This window comes from Pelophylax lessonae (assembly GCF_965119305.1).
Source record: "Pelophylax lessonae genome assembly, chromosome: 9".
Taxonomy (NCBI): domain Eukaryota; kingdom Metazoa; phylum Chordata; class Amphibia; order Anura; family Ranidae; genus Pelophylax; species Pelophylax lessonae.
This window is the reverse complement of record NC_138776.1, coordinates 271,189,112-271,205,464: the sequence shown is the minus strand read 5'-3', so window position 1 is coordinate 271,205,464 and position 16,353 is coordinate 271,189,112. Positions and strand designations below refer to the sequence as shown.

The 16,353-nt window shown below is 45.8% G+C and overlaps 2 protein-coding genes across 2 annotated transcripts in view; one reads left to right on the top strand and one right to left on the bottom strand.

Moving 5' to 3' along the window:
* The window catches only part of LOC309564465 (uncharacterized protein), a gene marked incomplete at both ends in the record, with an annotated part of 1,172,539 nt that overhangs the window by 848,935 nt on the left and 307,251 nt on the right, over positions 1-16,353 (top strand).
* The window catches only part of LOC309564074 (uncharacterized protein), a gene marked incomplete at both ends in the record, with an annotated part of 288,253 nt that continues 279,448 nt past the window's right edge, over positions 7,549-16,353 (bottom strand). Inside the window, one exon of the mRNA XM_082268699.1 lies at positions 7,549-8,103. Within this exon, the coding sequence (XP_082124825.1) occupies positions 7,549-8,103 (555 nt within the window). The remainder of the gene's footprint in view (positions 8,104-16,353) is intronic.

Below are 16,353 nucleotides of genomic sequence, written 5' to 3'. Positions count from 1 at the left end.
ACCATGGGTAAATTTTTCTGGCACTGACGCCTATCTGCAAGAACCCGGCTGATCATATTGTGCCTTTTGGCAATTCTTTGAGGTTCTGCCCCGGCAGCCTCGCCCCTCTTCCCTTTTTCCTCTACTTTTCCCCTTTTTTCACCCGCTCTGCTTTTAGCTTTACTGCTTTTTCATTTTACTTTTGTCCTCCATGTGGGAGGGTATCTTTCCACCTGCCTACTGTACACCTGTTGTTTATTATCGTGGTGTGTTAAAGTGCATCTCTTTGGGGGGGGGGGCAGAACCAGGCATGATCAGGCTCTCACCTAATTACGTTTGATGATGCAAGTTTCAGGCAAGGGATGCCCGAGTGTTCCCGTTTTGGTTTATATTTGCTCCCTTGAACACAAAATCTTTATCATTGTATGGCCATGCACCTGTTAATTGTTTGCTGAACCTGTAATGCTTGTTTGTTATTCTTTCTATGAAAAACAAATAAAACTTTTAATTAAAATACTGACTCTAATGCCCCGTACACACGATCCGAAAATCGGGCGACGTTCCATCCGTTTTTTTTTCGTATTCTAGCAGCTCTCAATAATATTCGCTAAACGGGAGAGGTTACTCACGATACGAATTTTCTCGAACGATAATTCTTAGCTTCTGGTATGCGTAACCACGCTGTAGCGTGTGAGGGGAAAATGATGTCTACTGCTCATGCGCTGTCTACTGCTCACCATTTTTTTCGGACGAACAACATACTGCTAATACGATTATCGTACGATGTGTTATAATACGATCAAAATTTTTATGCTTGCACGACCGGATAATATCGGGCGTACTGTCGTGATCGCCTCTCGTAAGCTGTGTACTAACGATCAGATTATCGTCCGATCTTTTCACAAGCGTTTTTTTTCGCCTGATTTTCGGATCGTGCGTACGGGGCATAAAACTGCAGTTTTCTTTCATTCGGCAGACATTTACTCTAAAGCAGGAGGCCGGACTAAATGCAGCTCATTGCTATCAAAGGAGGCTAGCCCTTAAAGGATACAGTTTAAACTCTTGCAATGCAGACAAGAATGTAGAATTATTCTTTAGGATAGAATCAATATTCTTCACCCCAACTTTCAATGCATTGGAAGAGAGGCAAGGGTTAAGGCAGGTTCACAGGCTACAACTGCAGACAGATATACCCCTTAGGGACAAGTCCAATACATAAAGTTACCACCAGAAGACCCTAAACCCCCCAGGACCCACCTAATCATCATTAATGAGTATACCCCTGAAGGACACAGCATCACCCAATGGAAACTCCATGTACAAAGTATATGGCTAAGCTCATGAAGGCCACGTCACCAAATAGGTGACTCAGAATGCTGGAAAACCTCTTCCTCTTCACAAGTGCCTAATCTGACATCCTGCAGTACAGGTAGAAGTGTTCTGGTTGGGGTTTGAACTGAACAACCCAGTGCTGCAAGGTGATGACCACTAAGACATTCTGCTGCTCTGTCCTTCTGTTCAATTTGCACCACTCTTCTAGCATGAGCTTCTAGCTTTAACATCATAGGGAAAAAGGCAACGCACTCCTTTGGAAGTGCTAAAAATATCTGCAATGCAGGTACCTCTGCAGGAAGGGAGGTACAAAACCTGCTTATAGACCGTCCTCATCTTCCTTTTAGGAATTGTTTGAAGAGGATTAAATTGGTCAGTTGACCGGTCCTGTAATGCCCCATACACACGTGCAGATTATCTGCAGACTTTTGTCTGCAGACTTACCAAAGCCATATAATATGAGGTCAAACCTAAACACTTTCAATTTGTATGCAATCCGGCAGGCCCTTGCACTACATAGAAAAGGTAAGTCTGCAGACAAAAGTCTGCAGATAATCTGCATGTGTGTACGGGGCATTAGGGAAAAGCTTGCCATGGTCAGAGTTGAGACTCCTTGCACAGGGAGAGATGTAACAGACTCCTTTAGATTATCTTGACTACCTGTGACAACCTGTTGGTAGGGGTCATCTTCCTCCCTGGATGCCTGAACAAAGCAGGACATTTATACCGGGTTTTGCCTGTCAAGCACCAAAGGCCCAGTCTACGGTTTGCCTAATACATGCAGATCTGGAGAGGCTTAATAGAAAGTGTCCATTAGTCAGCTTCCCATACACCAGCTTTATGAGGCCTGCAGAAGAGCTGACAATCCAGGAACAGTATCAGTAAGGGAGACGCTGCCCCCTCCAGCTATAACCTGCATAGAGCAGCCACAGCATAGAGGGATTAGGCTGCAGCGGCACAAAGACCTGTCACAGTAAGAAATAAATCCATGATAAACAGACACGGTGCAAAGAAGAACTCCATATTGTTAGGAAAAAAGATATTATAACATATATAATTGCTACAAGCTATGTAATAATTAAATAAAAAATAGCAATTCAAACTACGGCTTCTAAAGTCTCCTAAGCTGTCAAAAAAGACAGTGTAACAGTTGTTTGTTTGCTGGTTGAGAAAAACCCGTAAGGGGTTAATTACTGCTAAGAGAATACTAATGCCTCGAACACACGCATCGATTATTGGCCGGGAATTTTCCGCCAACGTCCGATCGGCCGATTTTCGGCTTGTTAGTATGATGCTTCCGACAACCGACTCCGACTTTTCGGCCGAAAAAAATCTGGTGTGCAGGCTATAAAATTTTTGTTGGCCGTCAACACAACGGCCGATTTTCCGTCAGTCAGTACAGATTTCGGCAGACAAAAATCTGATGAGCAAGACTGGGCATGCTCAGAGAAGAAAAAAAACACACGGAAAGTAAACCAGCACATGACATCACTTCTGTAGTAGATTTTTGTTGGCCGAGAAAATTCGTGTGCAGTCTAGGCACATTCCAACCAACAAAACACCACTCTGGACAAAAGTCGGACGATCGGTCGGCCGATAATCGTTGTATGTGTACGAGGCATAACACTGCAGCTGCTCACATCAGAGCACCATCCCAGCAGGTGAATAATCAAACAGACCCTGCCATACAGATGTAGAGCCCTCCTAGGTAGGTGCTAGAATGAGTGGATATAGTTTTTGGTTTCTCTGCCTAACAGGGACACAGCTCATGCTGTCTTGATGTTTCACACTGAACCAATAGCCATGGAGTATATTGGACAGTGGGTGGAAACCTGGCAGATGAGAGCATGGACAAAGCGCATGCGCGCGAAACATGTAAGGGCGGCAACCGGAAAGCAAGATTGTTGACACACGTGACTAGCCCGACTTCCGGATCGTCACTTCCGGTGACGCGATCCCGACGTCACTTCCGGTTATCGCGGAAGTTGCGGAAGACCCGGGGATCCGACACAGGCAGGCTGCATCCACCGTAGGACCGTGCCGCGGCCGCGCACAGTGTCCTCCCTTCAGCTGGATAACGGAGTATACATGCCCCTCGAGGTACCCCACTCTTTATTCCATCATTTGCTTCTACTAAGCCACCTTCATCAAGTGGGACGCCAGCAGACTCCCAAATAACATCGGTCATTACCTGTTGTTGGTACATCTCCTTTGGTATCCCACAGCAACCTAAGGTCGTGTAGGATTGTCGGGACTGTCATGGGTAATACTATATTTTAACCCTTTATGATCTCAATAAATATGAGTGATACTATACAGAGACACTTCCTGGTCTTTTATCCATAGAGGACAGTTATTTATTGACACCAGTGAGCGCCACCCTTCTTTTTAGTGTTGCCAATTTATGATTTCATCCCATGTTTAGGGTCTGGCAGCCTTGGAAGCTTACAGTTTATAGCTCATCTATACATCATTTTTACAATTGGTTCCATTATCACTTAGGGACATCGCTATAGGATTAGCGCCTGGACTATTTCTTTGTGTATGTCTGTACAGCCAGTGGTGGGATTCTAAAATTTTAGTAACCAGTTCCGACTTTCAAGCATGGTGTAATTTTATGTTATCTAATGTCAGTTAGGGGGTCCAATCTATCCGCCGCAACGTCGCAGTCCCGCTAAAATTCGCAGATCACCGCCATTAATAGTAAAAAAAAAAAAAATAAATAGAAATTACATCGATCTTTCCCTTAGTTTGTAGACATGGTAACTTTTGCGTAAACCAATCAGAATACGCTTATTGGGATTTTTATTTACCAAAAATATGTAGCAGAATACAAATTGGCCTAAAATGATCAAAAAATGTGATTTTTACATTTTTTTTAAAGGGAATGTTATAAAGCAGAATGTGAAAAATATTGTTTTTTTTTTTTTTTTTAGAATTCTCGCTCTTTTTTTCTTTATAGCACACAAAATAAAAAAAAAAATCGCACAGGTGATCAAATACCACCAAAAGAAAGCTCTATTTGTGGGAAAAAAGGACATCAATTCTATTTGGGTTCAGTGTCGCACGACCGCGCAATTGTCCGTTAAAGTAACGCAGTGCTGAATTGCAAAAAAATGGCCTGGTCATTAAGGGTGAAAATCTTCCGATCCAGAAGTGGTTAAGTACAGTCACTTCTTAAAGGTCGAGGGGGCCTAGGTATTTAAAACGCTTTGTAATACATTTACCATGACTCCCATACAATGTGTGTTACACTTCCCAGGTGTCAGGAACAAATCCTCCTGAAGAGCAAACACATTAGCAGTGTTCGCTCTTTAGGAGGATTTGTTCTTGACACCTGGGAAGTGTGACACACATGGTATAGGAATCTTTGTTTCAAAAAAATAGCAGCAGCTGTGCCAGAACAAAGGGTTGGCATTTTACTATTACATGCAAAGTGATATTTTACTTTATTTTATGTCTTATTTCACTCCGTTTGGATAAAAACATTTGCCATATTGTCAGACAGTGACTCATACCTGAAGGCTGAAGACATTTATTTGGGCCCCTCCAGAATCCTCTTAATGTTTCCGGCCACCATGCTGCTACCTCACATGCTGCAGCCTGCAGTGCTAAACCTCGCTGAATGAACTTGGGTGGAGGCAGAGCCAAATTCGAGTAGGCGGCGCGGAGGAGAAAGAAGTGACGTCACTGGTTGCTGGATGCCAAGCGGCTCTAGAAACCAGTGCTGTGTGTGTGGACTCCTGCCCGCCTCCCCGCAGCAGAGAGAGAAAGTGGCCACAGGCAGAGCGGAGTCGGATTGGGTCTGCTGAACACTGAACTGTAAGTCTGACTACACAGACTCAGTGACATAATCGGATTAAGCTTCGGTTCTGCGAACTTGTAAATTTTTAGTAACAGGTTCGCACGAACCGGCTGAATCCCACCACTGTGTACAGCCCTGGCCAGTTAGAAGGGGATGTGCTCCAAGGCATGCATTTATATCTGAAGAGCACATGGGCTCGTAGTCCAGTCCAGTCTACCTCTAGGGAGAGAGGTCTAGGTGGGGAGGGGGATGCTGCCTCTCCCTTGCAGAGGCTGCCATGCGGCCTTGGGTGGGCGACCTAAAGGCCTAAAACAATGAAGTTGTAACCCATTGGTCCTTACGAGGGCTGACTGAGGGAGGATGTCTGCGGATCCTGCCTGGTACTACTGAGTAAGACTGTTGTGTGTGCTCCAAGAGCCTTGTGAGTATAGACCCCCCCCCCCCCCCACAGGGGATTCTTGGGACTTGTGCTGTTAGATCCTCCTCTGGGTGATAGAAGTCAGTTACTGGGTGCAAGCTAAAGGAGACACTGGCTGGTGTCTTGAAGAGGCAAGGTTCACTGAGTTCCTTCAGCTACAAAGGGACTTGTTCATCCCATACAGGTGCTATATGGTCCTGCAGATGATCTGCGATACAGTTTTATTGAGAGAGTTGTCCTCACCTGTGAACAGTTATTTGGAGTATCCTACTAAATCCCTTCTCTTATCCAAAAAAATGCGAAACTACAGATGTTCACAAGGAACCACTGTCATATGTGTGGACTTTAAGGGCACAGCATGAGACAGATAACAACTACATGGATTTATCCTAAAATAACATTTATTGATTTATCTAAAACCAGATCTCCATAAAATGAGGAAACTGGCCCCAAACTGAGCTCAGCTCGTACACAGGAGATCAATGTCTGCTACTAATTTCACTCATGTACATCATACATATATAAGGATAAGTTGGTATATATCATAAGGTTTGTGTAGGTATAGATATTTCCTCTGTTCACTGGTCTACGCGTTTCGCACAAGGCTTCTTCAGGACCATGAAGATGTACAGACAGTTTTCTCTCTTCTCGATATTAGTGTTTCATAAACATAGAACATAATCTGTATTTATGTACATCATAATAAACACAAACATGGCTTACTAGCACACGGCCTTCCTTCCAACCCCCAACAAATTAACCCGACCTGGGGCGGACACAGGGGGGAAAATCAGACCAAAATGTGTTACCTATATATATATATATATATAGGTATCAGTCCTGATGATCCTAGGTAGAAGATAAAATATATATGTGTAGTAGTGTGAGGAGTAATTACATTTTCTATTCTATATCTATTCATACAGAAAGGAGGAAGGATAATCACCTTATGAGGATAGCAGGTTGGTATACACCGGATGGAGTTTATACTCCCATAATATGTGGGTGTCTCTCTCTATAGGGGTCACCTAGGTATATGATCAAAGCCCATCTTGTTTATGACTCATAGTTAGTGTACTCTTATCTTTAATAATGTAGGTTTCAGCCTACCTGTAGGTTAGGTATATCTCTTGGATATACTTACCGCCCCTTACCTATGTAAGAAATGTCAAATAGGTAAAAAGAAACAAAAAAGGGCGCACCGACCTAGCGCATTATCCTCAATAATAGGCTTTATTAGTACAACATGTAAAATGGCTACTCACAAACAAAGGTAGAAAATAGTCATATCAAGCTCAATCCCTCCAATGTAAGGAATAGTCCATGCATTAGTCCATAATCCTGTTAAGATGACGGCTGACGCGTTTCGAGGCTCAGCCTCTTCCTCAGAGCCACCACAGGTTTTCTAACTTTGTTTGGGAGTAGCCATTTTACATGTTGTACTAATAAAGCCTATTATTGAGGATAATGCGCTAGGTCGGTGCGCCCTTTTTTGTTTCTTTTTACCTGTAGTACTGTTGGGCTACCCCAGTCCTTTTTGGGCAGCAAGACTCTGGCCATCCATATGCGAGTCCCGTGGATAGTGTGGTTGGGGAGCTTGGATTCTAAGCGCAGGAGAGAGGTGGTATCACCATATTGTTTTGAAGAAATGTCAAATGGAGGAGGAGCCTGCAGTAGTTATTTTTTAATAAAGGATTTTTCAAAAATTGTGTGTTTTTATTAATTTTTGGTGAATAGGTATGGGAAATATGTTCCCGATGCTCATTTACATGGGGGGTGGGGGGGGTGGGGCGGGATCTGGGGGCACCCTTGGTAAAAGGGGCTTTCAGATTATGACAAGTCCCCTCCCTGCAGACCCCCACAAGCACAGGCCACGGTTGTGGGGAAGAGGCCCTTGTCTCCATCAACATGGGGACAAGGTGCTTTAGGGTGGGGGGGGCAGAGCTTCCCCAAAGAACCAACACACACCTATGTTGGAGGACATGTGGCCTGGTATTGTTAAGGAGGGGGGCCCTCACTTGTCCCACTTAGGACAGGAATACAGCTTCTCACCCGTGTGAGATCTCTGATGTATGGAAAAAGCAGACATCTGTGAAAAACATTTCCCGCACTCAGGACAGGAATACGGCTTCTCACCCGTGTGAGATCTCTGATGTGTGGAAAGATTGCACTTCATTGAAAAACATTTTCCGCACTCAGGACAGGAATACGGCTTCTCACCAGTGTGCAATCTCTGATGTGTGGAAAGATATGACTTGCATGAAAAACATTTCCCGCACTCAGGACAGGAATACGGCTTCTCACCAGTGTGAGATCTCTGATGTCTGTAAAGACAGGACTTCCGTGAAAAACATTTCCCGCACTCAGGACAGGAATACGGCTTCTCACCCGTGTGATATCTCTGATGTGTGGAAAGATCGGACTTCCGTGCAAAACATTTCCCGCACTCAGGACAGGAATATGGCTTCTCACCTGTGTGAAATCTCTGATGTGCGGAAAGAGTGGACTTCCGTGCAAAACATTTCCCGCACTCAGGACAGGAATACGGCTTCTCACCTGTGTGCGATCTCTGATGTTTTGAAAGATCAGACTTCTGTGTAAAACATTTCCCGCACTCAGGACAGGAATACGGCTTCTCACCAGTGTGAAAACTCTGATGTGTGGAAAGATCAGACTTCTGTATAAAACATTTCCCACACTCAGGACAGGAATACGGCTTCTCACCGGTGTGCAATCTCTGATGTGTGGAAAGACGGGACTTCTGTGCAAAACATTTCCCGCACTCAGGACAGGAATACGGCATCTCACCTGTGTGAGATTTTTTATGCTCATTAAGACTGTTTATAAAACTGAAATGCTTCCCGCACTCAGTACAGATATGTGGCTTCAATCCGGTGTGAGTTATTTTATGACGATTAAGTTTAGATTTAACAGGGAAACACTTCCCGCACTCAGTACAGGAGAACCTCTTATCTGTTGTAAGGACGGCACTGTCCCTCACAGTCTGAGGTTCCTCAGGATAAGAGGAATACGATGGTCCGGCACTGTCCCTCACAGTCTGAGGTTCCTCAGGATAAGAGGAATACGATGGTCTGGCACCGTCCCTCACAGTCTGAGGTTCCTCATGATAAGAGGAATACGATGGTCCGGCACTGTCCCTCACAGTCTGAGGTTCCTCATGATAAGAGGAATACGATGGTCCGGCACTGTCCCTCACAGTCTGAAGTTCCTCAGGATAAGAGGAATACGATGGTCCGGCACCGTCCCTCACAGTCTGAGGTTCCTCAGGATAAGAGGAATACGATGGTCCATCTACACTGTGTGGTGCCGGATGGACATTTGAGGTAGCCGGGTTTTCTCCTGGACTATACTGTGTGATGTCCTCATCTTCTACTTTACAGTCTGGAGACAAAGTGAGACAATCCTCTGAGGTTTTCCTCATCTCCCGTCCATCTACTAAAATAGAAATACAAAGATTATTACTAGACATCAGTAGATTGGTTCCCCTAAACCAGGACTCCGCCCACATCAGACAGCTTTGTCTCTGAGGATCTTACAGTTCCCCCCCTCAAGGTAAATAGTAAATGGGTCCTCTGATCTCCTACCAGTTCATTTCTTTATTCATGGACCTTAGTCAGAGAGTGAGGAAACAACGAGAACTGTCTTTTATAGGAGTGACAGTGATGAGGGGATTATAGGACGAGTGTCCCCTCCCCCTCTATCACTCATTTCCATCTTCCCAACACAAGAAGTCTCGCACTTCCTTATTTAGTCCATGATTTAGTAATGAATAACAGTGGGGCTGAGCCCCACCAGAGGTCAGAGAGTGAGGATGGGGGGGGGGGGGGCAACTAAGATGAAGACTGGACTGATCCTGAAGACCATATATATCTCTGGGGAAGTCCAATCAGGATGCAACGGTTTGAGGACATCATCACGTTGGGCGGAGTCCCCTCATGTTACACTGAGATTGATGCTTGGGGAATCTGCAGTGATTGGGTGTATTCAATGCTGGATTGCTTTTTTAACCTTGTGAGTGCTTTTCTTATCCATGTAATAAATATAACAGTGAGCACTATGGAGTCTCTTTATCTCTAGTAGCAGGAGCTGGCTACCTAAAGAGGAGGCTCCGCCTACATGTACCTGAAGGTGTGTGATTTCATGCTGGGTGTGTCCTCTTGGTATGGAGCAATGGGGTCCATCTGAAGAGGTGAGAGTACACCTGGAATTGCAGAGTGACGCACTGTCAGCTTATTCTCCGTGACACCAGAAGGGTGGATTTGTGGCTCATTCATGTTTACTGTGGATTGTAAAACTGTTTGCGACTGTTCACCAGTGTACGTGTCTTTTCATGTCTTTTCTTCAAGTTTTTGTGTGTTTGTGTGTAACAGTGTGTGCATTGTATAGATAGAATATACACGGCTCAATAAAATGAAAGGAACTCAGTGACTTGGGTGTGAGACTATACAGACATATCCCTCCACCCGGCACAGCCAGCAAATAACAGAGCAAGTAACCCCGGGAGAATTGTTCTGTCACAGATCTTGTTAGACCTGGGCATGGGGCAGAAGACCCAAGGTACATACCCCAGGGGTCTAGGCTGAGCAACGTCTATGGTGAACATCAACATTTTACTGCCAGCTGAACCCCAGAATCTCCATAAATCCAGTCTAGAGACATAAATTGTGTCTGCAGCACAGAGAAGGAAGATTATCCGAGAGAAATACAGGAATACAGGACGGGGAACACAGTTTAGGAAAGTGACCAGGGGATTACAGGCTGATATCACCCAGTCCCCGCCCTACTCTGGACCAATCAGTGAGCAGTATGGGTAGAAAATGGATTTAGTGTTAATGACCCACCTGTGCTGATCTCTGTAGGAGTGTCCTCCTCTATAAATGTCCCCGTTATTCCATCCTCCTCCATAGACTGCTGATCATCCCTCACATACGTCTCTTCTTCTTCTGCTTTAACCTCACATTCTATATCGATTGGATCTCCACTCTAAACCAAGAAAATGAGAGAGAATATCATCTGGAAGATATAAGCTTACATAAAAAAACACACACACATCCCCTCCACAAGTCCATGTTCTAGATACTCCATCCCACCAACCTTGTAGCATTGAGGGATGGTGTGACCTTCCTGTGTGGAATCCCCGGAATACAGAGGACAGGGACATCTCTCTGGTGGGTTTCTGGTATTAGGTGGCTCCATCATATCCTTGTGTCCTTCTGAAACCTCCTCCATCACTCCATACTCCTCATCCTCCTCTTTATACTCTTCTTTTACAACAATATTATCCTTGGAGTTTCCATTCTGAAAGATATAATAAAATATTCATTGTAAAAAAACACGATTGCTTATAAATCATAACTACCAATAATTATCAGACATCTACCTGATGATGGTGAGGGATGGTGTGACCTTCCTGTGTGGAATCCCGGGAATACAGAGGACGGGGACATCTCTCTGGTGGGTTTCTGTAGCTGGGTGACTCCACCATGGTGTCCTGGTACAGATCTTTGTGTATTTCCTCCATCACCCCATCCTCATCATCCTCCTCTTTTCTCTCGTCTTTAACCTCAACTTTAGAATCTCTCAGGCTTCCACTCTGAATATATAATAAAAATGACATCAATGGTAACAATGCAGATAATGTACAGATCCTAATGATACTATCAGTGATTGTTCCTCATCTACCTGATGATGGTGGGGGAGGGTGTGACCTTCCTGTGTGGAATCCCGGGAATACAGAGGACGGGGACATCTCTCTGGTGGGTTCTCATTACTGGATCCATCTGTAGGAAACACACACACACTGTCGGGGACCATAAACCAGGTGAAGACAGAAAGTACAGTTAAAAAAAAAAAAAAAATCACACCTTTAATGAAATAGAAAAAAATAACAGTTCAGGAATGCAGTCAAAAACAGAAGCCGGGATTTGGATGCCAGAGCAGGTAATCAGAGGAGCCGGGGTCAAGAAACCAGAAGTCAGCATAGTCGGAAGCAAATATCAGGAACAGGAATAGGAAGAGAAGTCAGCCAGGGCAAGTAATACACAGGAACACACTGGAGATCATAGACCAAGCAAAGGCAAGGAGGAAATAAGCTAAGCTACTTAAATCGCAAAATGGGGCTGGCTGTAGGCTGGACTAATGAGGCAGGTAATGGTAACCAGGTGAGTCATTGTGGTAACGAGCGGCTGGTAGTTACCCGACAGCTAAGCAACTTCTGAGCTCTGAAAGTTTCTATGTGTTTATCAGATGATGGGGGATCTAGGTGGATCCTCCGTACTGCTCTCTCCTTTACAATAAAGTCTCCTCTTACCCGGTGATGTGAGGGGCGGCTGATTCTCCATCATGACGTCCTTGTAGAGATCCTTGTGTCCTTCTAAATACTCCCACTCCTCCATGGAGAAATAGACAGTGACATCCTGACACCTTATAGGAACCTGACACACACAATGATACAGTCACCATCCAGACACATCCCTTGTCTGTTACTGGATAATGTCCCAGAATTCCCAGCACTGCTCACCTCTCCTGTCAGCAGCTCCATCATCTTCTTGGTGACTTCTAGAATCTTCTGCATGTTGTGTCTCTCAGGTTTTAGGGAGTCACATGGAGGCACTGTGATGGTCATAGGATCACCTGACTTCAGAAGAGGAAATCTCTGTATTGGAGAACCAATAGGAATATCATGTTAGAATCCCAGAATCCTCCTCACCTCTCCGGTCAGGTCTGTGTTTTATTAATAGAGATAAGAGTGATGTCATGTGACCTCCCAGAATCCTCCTCACCTCTCCGGTCAGCAGGTAGATGATCTCCAGTGTGAGGTTTAGTATCTTCTCAGTCATGTGACTCCGGTCCTCCTTCATCCTCATTCCTTCTGTCACTCGATCTATACAGGTTTCTGTCTAGACAGGTAAGGATAAAAATATATATGTAAGAGGAGGAATATTCTGACCCTGAAGGAGTTAATCTAGGTTTCCACACGATGTATGTGTGATCATCATCTGCTGGAGATAAAAGACGTCACAGTGACTATGGAGGAAGAGAACGGACATGCCGGGGGGGGGGGGGGAGGGGTTACTGGGTGTAATTAGAAAATAAGATCTTATTACCTCCTCTTCCAGCACTGTCTCCTCTCTACTTCCTCCTTACTCACCTCTCACCCGGAACTTCCTATTAATACCTGACATCACTTCCTGTCTTCCATAGAGACTTCCTGTCGGGGTAGAAGTGAGATCACCATCTTGTGGAGCTCAGAGGAACTGCAGCCCCGAGAAACGTCTCGTAGTGTGAACACGACCTTGTGCTGTGTGTGTATGTACCGTATATCCTTATAGATGGGGTCATCTCCACTTCCACCAAGGGGGGGATAAATATATTACTGCCTAATACCATCACACGCTCATCCCCCCTTTCCTGGCCAGGCAGGCTGCATGCTCGGATTAACAGTTTGGTGTTTATTTCCTGGTTGACCTCACACATCCTCCAACGACAACTCATATGGCTAAGCTCATGAAGACCACAACAAGCAAATAGGTGGCTCATTATCAGGGCTTGTTTTCTCAGAGGATAGGTGCAGGAACTGCCCCTTTCTCTGCCCCTACCCACCTCTGACCATCATTCCTTGGTTCCACCCCCTACTCACCTCCAAGCACCATTCCTTGGTTCCACACCCCTACCCACCTCCGAGCACCATTCCTTGGTTCCACCTCTGTGCACCATTCCTTGGTTTCACCCTCTACCCACCTCCGAGCACCATTCCTTGGTTCCAACCTCTACCCACCTCTAAACACCAATTCCTTGGTCCTCGGAGGAATGGGTGGCACAATCTGAAAAAGACCAGTAAGCAACCTCTCCCCCAGAATTCAAGCTCTTTCCTGCCTTTTTAGATGAGGACTCTCTTTCCCTCTTCAATGCTTTCTGGACTCAGAACTGCAGGAGCAAACCTCTTTGGAATTAGACACCGACTCTAGAACTGCAGTTTTCTTTCATTCAGCAGACATTTACTCTAAAGCAGGAGGCCGGACTAAATGCAGCTCATTGCTATCAAAGGAGGCTAGCCCTTAAAGGATACAGTTTAAACTCTTGCAATGCAGACAAGAATGTCCAACTTGTAGAATTATTCTTTAGGATAGAATCAATATTCTTCACCCCAACTTCCATTGCATTGGAAGAGAGGCAGGGGTTAAGGCAGGTTCACAGGCTACAACTGCAGACAGATATACCCCTTAGGGACAAGTCCATCACAAAGTTACCCCCAGAAGACCCTAAACCCCCCAAAGGACCCACCTAATCATCATTAATGAGAATACCACTGAAGGACACAGCATCCCCCAATGGAAACTCCATGTATATGGCTAAGCTCATGAAGGCCACGTCAACCAAATAGGTGACTCATTATGCTGGAAAACCTCTTCCTCTTCACAAGTGCCAAATCTGACATCCTGCAGTACAGGTAGAAGTGTTCTGGTTGGGGTTTGAACTGAGCAACCCAGTGCTGCAAGGTGGTGACCACTAAGACATTCCGCTGCTCTGTCCTTCTGTTCAATTTATACCACTCTTCTAGCATGAGCTTCTAGATTAAACATCATAGGGGAAAGGACAACTCACTCCTTTTCAAGTGCTAAAAATACTTGCATTGCAGGCACTGCTGTATTTAGGCCTAGACCGACACTTTGTGGGGGGCGCGGCAAAAAAGCCGCCCCCCTGCATGAAAAACCCCCCGATCCGCTTCTAAAACCTGAAAATAAAATGGCCGCGGCCGGCCCGACATGCGCACTACGGGAAAACCTGAACATGTTCGGCTATTCCCGGGCAGGCGGCGCATGCGCTGTGACATAATGGCGCTGGGCGGCGCCATTTTCAAATGTAAGGCGCCTCAAGGTAAGTGAGACTCCTCCGCAGCAGATGCCGGTGCTGCGGGCATGGTACAGGAGATTCTCCTGTACCATGCCCGCAGCACCTGCATAGGCTGTACTATGCTGCCCACAGCCCTGCATCTTCTGTATTATGCTGCTCAGTGCCCACAGCCTTGCATCTCCTGTACCATGCTGCTCAGTGCCCACAGCCCTGCATCTCCTGTACCATGCTGCTCAGTGCCCACAGCCCTGCATCTCCTGTACCATGCTGCCCAGTGCCCACAGCCCTGCATCTCCTGTACCATGCTGCCCAGTGCCCACAGCCCTGCATCTCCTGTACCATGCTGCTCAGTGCCCACAGCCCCGAATCTCTTGTACCATGCTTCCCAGTGCCCACAGCCCTGCATCTCCTGTACCATGCTTCCCAGTGCCCACAGCCCTGCATCTCCTGTACCATGCTGCCCAGTGCCCACAGCCCTGCATCTCCTGTTCCATGCCCGCAGCACCGCATCTCCAGGTCTAAAGCCCCTGCACTATGCCGGCAACTACTGCATCTCCTGTACCATGTCCTCAGCCCCTGCACCATGCCTGCATCTCCTGTACCATGTCTGCAGCCCCTGCCCTATGCCCGCAACCCCTGCATCTCCTGTACCATGTCCGCAGCCCCTGCACCATGCCTGCATCTCCTGTACCATGTCTGCAGCCCCTGCACTCTGCCCGCAACCCCTGCATCTCCTGTACCATGTCCGCAGCCCCTGCACCATGCCTGCTTCTCCTGTACCATGTCTGCAGCCCCTGCACTATGCCCGCAGCCCTGGAAGATTTTCCCCCTTAATGACCAGGCCCTTTTTTGCGATTCAGGACTGCATTACTTTAAAGGACAATTGCACGGTCGTGCAAGACTGTACCCTAAAAAAAATGAATGTCCTTTCTTTCCCACAAATAGAACTTTCTTTTGGTGGTATTTGATCACCTGTGCGATTTTTATTTATTGCGTTATAAACAAAAAAAGAACGACAATTCGTAAAAAAAAAAAAAATATATTGATTTTCACATTCTGCTATATAACATTCCCCCATAAAAATTTAAAAATCAAATTTTGTCATCCTTTTAGGTCAATTTGTATTCTGCTATATTTTTGGTAAAAAAAAATCCCAATAAGTGTATATTGATTGGTTTGTGCAAAAGTTATTGCGTCTACAAACTAGGGGAAAGATTTATGTCATTTTTTTTATTACTAGTAATGGCGTCAATCTGCGATTTTTAGCGGGACTGCGACATTGCAGCGGACAGATCGGACCCCTAACTGACATTTTTGACACTTTTGGGGGTACCAGTGACATTACTACAGTAATCAGTGCTACAAATATGCCCTGTTACTATAATAATGACACTGGCAGGGAAGGGGGTTAACCCGGGGGTGATCAAAGGGTTAAGTGTGAGCCTAGGGAGTGTTTTCTAACTGTATGGGGGAGGGGCTTGTGAAATGACCATAGAGACCTGTGTTCCTATATAGAAGGATCACAGGTGCTCTGTGATCATTTCAGGGAGAACGGTCAGCTGTATTTACAACAGCAGGCCGTCGTTCTCTCTCAGCGGGGAGTGATTGCAGGTGCCCGGCGGCAATTGCGGCCGCTGGCCCCGTGGATTGGCATCCCTGCTGCCTAGTGGGGGCCCCCAGGAGCGCTCCCATGAGCCAACGTACCCATACAAAACAACAAAATATACAAGTAGGCACTTTGTACCCACTTTTGATGTACAGAGAGGAAGAGGTGGAGCCTAAAGAGGAATGGGGTGTGGTTTACAGATGATAGGGCGGGTCTGAAACAGAAAGAGGCATGGCCTTGACAGGAAGGGGTGGGTCGTAAGTAAATTAGGGGGTGCACGAGTTTAGTCCGGCCTAGGGCAGCACAAAACCTAAATACACCACTGATTGCAGGTACCTC